This window comes from Haemaphysalis longicornis, unplaced genomic scaffold, assembly GCF_048455015.1.
Source record: "Haemaphysalis longicornis isolate Haplotype H1 unplaced genomic scaffold, Haemaphysalis longicornis Haplotype H1 scaffold_13, whole genome shotgun sequence".
NCBI lineage: Eukaryota > Metazoa > Arthropoda > Arachnida > Ixodida > Ixodidae > Haemaphysalis > Haemaphysalis longicornis.
In genome coordinates, this window is record NW_027526233.1 from 4,100,815 (window position 1) to 4,109,470 (window position 8,656).

At 45.1% G+C, this 8,656-nt stretch overlaps 1 protein-coding gene across 1 annotated transcript; it reads right to left on the reverse strand.

Annotated features, from left to right (window-relative positions):
• Positions 1-1,499: 1,499 nt before the first annotated feature.
• On the reverse strand, positions 1,500-4,123 carry LOC144164263 (uncharacterized). Its single transcript, XM_077694781.1, has 4 exons — positions 3,738-4,123; positions 3,401-3,647; positions 2,109-2,416; positions 1,500-1,555 (listed from the first exon to the last, which is right to left on the reverse strand). The coding sequence occupies exons 1-4, from the start codon at positions 3,943-3,945 to the stop codon at positions 1,500-1,502; spliced, it is 819 nt and encodes a 272-aa protein (XP_077550907.1). The 5' UTR covers positions 3,946-4,123.
• Between the last annotated feature and the right edge of the window lie 4,533 nt (positions 4,124-8,656).

An 8,656-nucleotide genomic window follows, 5' to 3' on the forward strand; every position in this document is an offset into this window, starting at 1 on the left:
GCTGCCACTCTGTGTCCTTTCATTAACCGTTTCCAGCCCGAAACTTTTACATGTTTTCTTGCCATTCCAGTCTGCAACCATTTTGCCAGTTTCTGGCACCGCGAAAAAAAAATACGAACTGTGCAAGAAAAACTCACAGGATATTTATTTTTTCATACAGCACTCAAACAAAACACCCGTCATCAATGAACAATTCAACCGACTATAACAGAGGGAAAAAAATGAATCGCTACCAACAGCGGCAATGACCGCTGAAGCGTCTTAAAGGAGCCATGAAGAGAAAACACAAGTTTGGTTCATTTAAAAGATTGTGTCGTTAGAATCATACTGACACCACTTTTAACGTAAACTTCGCTCAAATAAGCTACATAATTAGGAAAAATGGGAATGGTCATGCGACCCACCAGCTCATTTCCCGCAACAGAACCTATGTCGTCACATGAGCTAAGCTCTGCGATTGGCGGAGGCTGGCAGAAGCAGACGCAAATTAGGTAGAACTTACAAACTAGACAAACGAGCGATTTGCGCTTAAATTTAGGGCGCATTCTTTACAAAGCAATAGGAATGATGGGACAAACAGTGGAAGTTACGAAAGCACTTGTAAACATAGAAGTACTGATGCGTTCTGCTGTTCGTACTGTGCACAGCATGCTTGGTTTAGCTGCACAGCACTACGGGGCTTGGGGTTGTCTCGGACGACACTGGCCGATTGACGCAAGCAACGGTGTCTTACGTGACCCCATTTGTCGAGCGAGCACTGTTTCAGGGAGCGAATATTTTCTCCCAGAACAAAAACAAGCCAAGTTTAAATGCGGGCAAAAACAAACCAAACGCTTGCCACGGTATGGTGGCGCCATCTATGTTACGGAACGTAAAGAAACGCGGGAACAAACCAACAACGCTGTACAGGGTGGAGACAACCTTTGAACGGTCCCGTGCCGCCGCAATTGGGCCAACGGGCTCAACGCATTATTCTTTTCGTTTCCCACGAGACCTAGCAACGCGAAACAGACAATATGATTCAAACTTCTTCAGTAAACCGCGTTGCGGCGATAATTTTAGCGCGGTTTTGACACAATGACTTGCTTCGGCGGCGAGCGAGCAACCGAAAATGGCGGCGCCAGCGTATACGTGTCTCTACCCTGTACGGCGGATGCGTGAATGAAGGTACACTAGGCTGCAGAGCGGTCGGTTTCAGGGATGTCACTTGGGACCACGAAAACGCACGATTAAGCGGGAAAATCAAAATTTTAACCTAAATTGTTGAATTTCTCAGTGAATAAAGCACCGTTTGTATCCGGACAAGCGCTGGGGGCACTATAAAACACGAAATCTTTCGAATAAAACCAACTTGCATTTTCTCTTCATGGCTCCTTTAGGATGCCGATATTGTTGGTCCGTCAAGTGATAAGTCGCTGACATGCCGGTGGGTCAACCCAGGAACGAGCGATCAAAATTAGCCTGCGATACAATTTCAGGCACGCTAAGCAGGCTCCTAGCTACATCACGATGTAGTGACTGGCAGCGCCAATACACCACAGCAGAGCACACAAATCTAAAGATGGTAATAGCACAAAGAGACCGAAACACAAGGGTATGCCAGCAAGGGAAGAGAAGAAAAAAAACAGTAAAAAAACGGCTCCATCAGTGTGTTTAAGTAACTGACACGTTTAAGAATAGTAATACTGCCAACAAATAAAAAACATTAAACATGTAGGTCCAGCAAGCAAGAAGAAACAAAATTGCCAAGAAAAGCCATCAATATCAAGCAATACGCAGAAAGAACTGATAGTATTGTACATGCTCTTGTACAGTTGAACGCAACGAAGGCATAATGATGCAGGTGTAAGTAATAACCAGCAAAACGCAATGTGAAGGGAAAGAAAAAGTAGCTACTGGCCGATAAAAAAAAAACTGCACAAAGAAAGGAGGTTAGGTTGGCAACTGTTTAAACTGCTCAATCAATTGCAGCACAGCAATTTGCAAATTGCCCCTGTGTTGTTTTGGCACCTCTGTGAAGTGCGCCACCAAAGACAGTGCAAAATATTCGTGCCCGTCAGGGTCTGGGTTTGTTTTCTCAAGTTGGCGGGACACGTTCTGGAGCTCACTCTCAATCTCTGAAGCAGTTTGGCTTATGCGCTTTCTTTTTTTTTGCCTTGTGGGCTGCCAAAGAGGAGGGTGGGACATCTGTGGGGCTGGCAGCCCTGTTGGAATGGCTGCTACCCTTGGGGTCAACTGATCGGGCAGCGTATCAGCCAAGGGAGGAGTGTCGCTGAGGAGGGGCGACAGCCCTGGATTCCCGTCGTCGTCTCGCGGAAAAGAAATCTCTTCGAGATCTTCGAAGTCAGCGGATATTCTATTGAAGATCTGCTCGGCAGTTTCGACGTGTTCACTGCCGTCCATGTTCCCTGTAGTGCTGTGCATGCAAATGAATACGACAAATATCAGCCATTCGTTCTGGAAATGTGTACATATGTGCTCTCAGCATTGTGTTATTGTTGATTTGCAAGTGCTGATGAATGTTTGTTTAACGACAAAGATTTGACCCGAATACACTGCTGCAAAAAAATACATATTGGTGAAATATGTGACCCTCGCATAACTCAAGTATAGTTGTCTCTACCAGGAGCAAGCATTTCATATTGATGTGATTAGGCTCTACTGAAAACATGCATTGGCGGTATCCTAACTTTTCAGAAAATATTCAATTACCAAAAGCATTGTGCAAGGGGACTACAAATAAACGATTAACATAGTATTATGCTGCTGTCGGCTGCTCTAAAGGCATGCCTGCACGCCTCTCTGAGCATGCTTCAGACTACGGCCTACGGTTAGCTACAGCTTCCTTTGCAACGCAGTGACACTATGTACCGTTTTTTTTTTTTTTGCAAGTTTGATTTGTGCCTGAAGGTGAAAAAGAACCATTATCCTTGCACTTAACTTCGCTACGGGCTTTCGAATGCACATGCACCAGCATGCATGCATGGCTACTCTCTGTAATGACAAGCCCGACGGCCAAGCTTGTGCCGCAGGCAGAGTGGACTCAGTCATATGTGGATTATGCTGGCAACTTGCTTCTCGTTCTGTTACACGGCAGTGTTGAAATGCAGAATTAAAATGTACACCATTGCTGCACTGAGCACCCATGCAACATAATGGTAGGCTGCACTCCCGACCTAAAGAACCTGCAACCGTTGGAGAACCCTGGTTTTTGGGATGCGGATGCAACTGTTGGGAGAGCAACATTTATGTACACAGGGTAAGGTGGATTTCTGTTTTTTTTTTCGTGCTATCTGGCAAAGGCGTGATAACCTGACACGCGTGATAACCTGACACACACTTGTCACAAACACGCACACCGCACATGCACAAGCGCCAAAATACATCGTGAAATGCTTACGGTCGCGCCATCATGTCGTCTTTCAAGAAGTCTAGCTGCTTGAAGTATTGCCAGTTGCGGTTTCCATTGCTGCTGTTGCCGCTGGTGCTGGTGGTGGTGGTGGTGTCGTCGTCGTCGTCGTTGCCGTCATCGGTCGCGTCGAAGTCGTCTTCGGCGCCTTTGCCACTTTTGTGGCTGCGCCGCTTCTCATTCATCACGCGCCGATATTTATCCCGGAGATATTTCCAGCGCGTCTGCAGGCAGCGGACTGCGAGAGCAAAGAGTATAAAACTGAATTCACTTCTGAAACAATGCAGCACTCGCCAAGTAAAACAATCGAGAGGCTAGGTCTGTTTACCTGCATCGGCGGCGGGTGCGCCGGGCAGCACTGCAGCCGCAACCTCGTCCCAAAGGACCCCCTTCTTAAAACGGTTGCGATGTTCTGGGTGCTTGGACTGCCAAAGGGCTGGCCGCGCCTCCATTGAGCCAATCAATTTTTCGTTGTCGATTTGGTGGGTCGTCGCCATGGTCGTCGCCATGGCCCTCGCGCATCCGAGAGCAGCCATGTTGCGTGCGGAGGGGGACCGGAAATTGAGGATGGCAACATCCGGCGCAGACGCCGAAAACGGACCGAAAATCTGGGATGCGCAGACACCGGCGCTCCGAGCGCGCTGCTGTGTATTTGGTGGCGCGCGCTGAACGCGCGTCGCCGCGGACGGTCTCCAAACGCGACCAAAACGCCGCATGTGGTTGCGCCTTAAGACAAACTGTATGAGAGTCGCCGCTAAGTTACAATCAGTTTTCGTTCCCAGAACCAAGAACCAGCCAAGGAAGGACGGAAAAGGAAGGGGGGATGTGAGGGGGGCAACCAGTTCCCCGCACGAGACCCCTCGGTTCCCAGAACGGGTCCCCCGGCCGGGTTCGTCTCTTTTTGTTCCTTTGATCGCTCCCCTAAAACTTCGTGAAACTTCAGGACGTTCCACCCTTCCTCTTTTGTGTTTCGTAGCAACTTTTCCCCTCCTTGCTGTGTTCATTTTGTCACGCATTCACGAACACGTGTGCGCGTTTCGAGGAGCCCTTAGGCCGCTCGTGGTCGAGTGAGAATTTCAAAAATGTGCCAAAGGCACCGCGAAACAGCAAGTCTAGAGCGGATGCGCGTGGGCTGCTTGGCAGTTGTGTGTGTTTAGCAGCCGCAATTGCTCATTTGCGTCTAAAGGGTGTACTCAAACGAGTTCCTTTTAGGTGTCCCGAGTATTTATGAAGCCACTACTTTTTACTTGACAGTCCCTGACGCTAACAGGTGTTTATCTGTTTTTTGTATGTAAACGGCGCGAGAATTTACAATTCTTTTCCGCGTCACTCCCTATAAAATTACCGGTTATGTGCGACGGAGAGCAAGAAAATTACATATGTGTATAGGCAAAAATACACTTCTTCTTGCTTTGCTTGTTTTAATCTCTTTGGTTAGGTGCTGCCATATCAAAGCTTGTAATTTTAAGGACGGCTTGAAAGTTTTCTATCTTTTTCAAAATAAACTTACTTTGCCGTTCCTTTGAAGGCATTGTTGAGTGCTTACGCCAATCTAATGTCTTTTATGTAAGATTTTTACTACAATCCTGCAGATGCATTTTGAACTGTTTCGCTGCGCACTATTTTTTAGCACGTAATCTCCGAAGAAGTTTACGCCGAAATACGGAACACATAACAATAATTACAGTTAATAAGATTACTATTTATCTTATTTTATTAGCGTCTTGTGAGGTCACAGACAAGTTTTGTCCAAGTTAATTAAAAAACTAGAATGGCCACCATTTCAAGTTAACTCTAGCGCCTAAGAAAGAGAAGCAGCGTAACGCTAAGAACTCTGTTGCATGTTTGGTAACGTTGTTAGCTGTGTCTTTTGTTGTACTAATTTTTCCTAATTTTCATCCCTAGACAATCTGCGTACATAAGCCTCCCCCCCAACCACCATCCTTTTTTTTATAATGGTATGGAATATCCAATGTCGCTGCCGCATGACGATATAAACTATGCTTAACATTACATAAATTGCCTTACGTCCTTCAAATGGGCATTGTTTTCATGACGGTTTTTTTTTTCTTTGAAGGGGAAACTAAAAAATCCTTGCTCACGAGGAGCGTTGGTAAGGCTAGGGAAAAGGCCTGATTGATTTGACATTTATTTGCCTCTAAAAAAGAAGTGTTTCCCTAATATTTTCCCCTGTTTTCTTTTCTTTTCACTGCAGGTGCTGGTGAAATTTCCCGCGTTGAGAATCCGAAGTACGAGGACTCTGATGCACAATGCTGCATCTGCGCTGGCTGCAGAGGTGGCTGAAAGGCATTCATTCCTGCTGCTTGGTAATGGCGAAATTGGCCACTTTGCTGAGGTGTACAATAAACAACTTTCAAACTGCCAATCTTGCTCATACATGCTGTTCTTTTCAGTCATTTGCTGGCCCGCAATCAGAGCATGGCCGGTTTACATGTTCACAATGGAGCATATCTTGAGGCTACAGCCTATTAAACTTTTCAAAACCACAACATGAACTTTTCTAGTTGAACGTAAACAATTCCCCCAAAGACACATTGCAAGGCATCTCTCAATCTATTCATGATTTTATTTTCTATACACTAGTAACACATTTCGAGTATGTTTGAAGCAGTATTTTCTGTGCATTTAAAATGCATTACTAGTGCATTTTGGACTTATTTAGAATTACATGTTCTGAGCATTTTTGATGCAATTAAAATTCATTAAATATATATTTTCGATGTTAATCCAAGGTTAACGGCCTGCTGTAGGGCATGCATGGCAGCAGCGTTGGGCGGGCTTCCTCTGGCCTGCAGAGAATAATCTGAATCAGGCCAATGGTAGGCCATACATCATTGGCCAATGGTAGGCCATACATGCTCGGCCAATGGTAGGCCATACATGCTCGGCCAATGGTAGGCCATACATGCTCGGCCAATAATAGGCCATACTTCTTCGGCCAATGGTCGGTCAGCCAATGGTATTAGCGGCCATAGTAGATTGGCCAATGAATGACAGCCAAGGTCGGGCCTTACACGGCCAAGGACCATTTTGGACTAAGGGCCGAACACTTTGGCCGAAGATTGGCCGGAAGGAAAAGGGCTGGCCAATGTTCCTTGGGCAAAGATTGGCCGCACATGCTCGTGCTGCCTGGGAAGGGATGATCGGAGTCTGTAATCAGAAACAATGAATCGTGCAGCTAGCCGTTGGATCCGCTCATTTTTTCAATATGTTTTGTGTAGTGAAGACACCACACAATTGATCCATACTCGAGGACTCGCCGGATTAGTGTGCGGTAAGCCTCTAGTTTACCTTTTTGCGGTGAGCGCCTTAGCTTTCTGCGCAGAAAGCAGGGCTTTTTAAAAACTCTGTTGCAAATGTCGTCGTATTGTGTGTCCCAGTTAAGGTTATTTGTAATATTTATGCCAAAATACTTAACAGAAGATACATAGTTAATGTACCGCGTTCATATTTGATAGCGGTGAATCAACGAATTTTTCGTGCTTGTTATTGTCATTGAAACGGTTTTAGAGAAATTAATTACCATTCTATTACGTCCGCACCAGTCCGCGAGTTTACACAGGTTGTTATCCAAACGAACTTGAGAATCTCAGTTATCAATAACAGAATAGACAACACAATCATCAGCAAACAATTTCGCATGTACATTTTCATCAAGTTGCTTCCCAATGTCATTTATGAATATCAGAAAAAATAATGGTCCTAGTACCCATCCTTGTTGGACCCCTGACCAAACCGGTAATACGTTAGACCTGGAACCATTACATTCAACAAACTGCATGCGTTTTGACAGGTAGGACTGAATCCATAGCACGAACTTCTGTGGGATACCTGCTTCTTTTAACCGCTCCACCAGCTGCGCATGGGGTACCCGATCGAAAGGTTTGGATAAATACAAAAAGATTGCGTCAATTTACTGTTGCTTATCGATTGCGGAGGCAAACTCGTGAATAACCGATACCAGTTGGGTAACCGTAGAGAGATGTTTTCGAAATCTATTCTGATATCCAACAAAAAAACTGTTTCGCTTCTAAATAGTTACATATATGACTAGCGGTAACGTGTTCCATTAGTTTGCAGCATGTGCTGATATAATTGCTGATATATATACATGCTGATATAAACAGCATGTTCTGTTTATATCTCTATTTAAACGGCCACGTGTTAATGTGTGTAGTCTGTTTGGCTGATATTGTTGTTTTCACCTTGACCCTTGTTTCTGCTTTCGTAAATTGTTTAAAACGAGCACGCTTATTATTCATGTATCCCCCAATCCTGCAAAAGCCTCCAGAGTTGAGGCTAGCAGTATCAAATAATAAATAAAAAATAAATAAATAAATAAAATGTTGGTCATGGCGCGGTAGTAAAGAACTTTGCTCATACCGGAGTCCTTCAATTGAAGGACTCTGCTCATACTCAAGAGACCCAAGTTGAAATCCCACGTGTGCTAAAATGCCTTTTAAGGATTATAGCCAGCCTCCGGATACTAAAACCGGGAACTTCTGGTATGGCTGTATTTATATCTGTATGTCTTTGTCCCTCGGTTCAGCCCCACGTCCAAGAAGTTGAAGATTTCTGAAGCGAGTTTATGTAAGCAAAACATTCCCAAGCCACCAATTGTGGCACCATACTTAATATTTCTCAGCAATTTCGCGCAAAAAACAGTGATACTTGTGCAGCTTTCCCGCTCATGGCAATTCCTTCAACAGTGATTAGCTGTAGTTATTTAGCGAAATGTGAAATGTTTTGGCGTAGCTAATATTGCGGGTGCAAACTTGGTTTGTCCACCGTTTCGAGTCTAGCAGGTTTAAGCTCCAGAGCGATGGTAACTGTCCCTTACAAATGCATGGGGAGTAAGATTTGACAGCGAATTACACAACAAACATTCAGAATCCTGGAAATGTTTTTAGAGTTTTCATCTCCACGTTGAATTCTTGCCAAATATCACTTACCTGTAGTGGTTTTGCTAGGTTTCAGAGAGGAAAGAATGTTGAGCGAGAAAGCTGGGGATGTTTGAAGCTCTGTCTATTTTAACTTGCCTCCGCCTAACAAATTGGCTTGGGCCCGGAGTATGTTCAATCTTTCGGCCCACTGCCTCCTTCGATCGCGAAGACGACGAGGCACTGGCGAGAAACGGGACCTCGTGCATCTAATCTGGCAGGGAATTCAAACGCCCGCAGGTTATAGTTGTACAGTCCTTACTAGACCCCCTACATGTGGCCCTTT

Bases quoted from the DNA above. Each gene is read 5' to 3' on its own strand.
- LOC144164263 (XM_077694781.1), bottom strand. From the start codon at position 3,945: ATGGCTGCTCTCGGATGCGCGAGGGCCATGGCGACGACCATGGCGACG. The intron at 3,648-3,737 runs GTAAACAGACCT...TTGCTCTCGCAG, and splicing joins CGCACCCGCCGCCGATGCAG to TCCGCTGCCTGCAGACGCGC. The intron at 2,417-3,400 runs GTAAGCATTTCA...TTGCATGCACAG, and splicing joins GACGACATGATGGCGCGACC to CACTACAGGGAACATGGACG.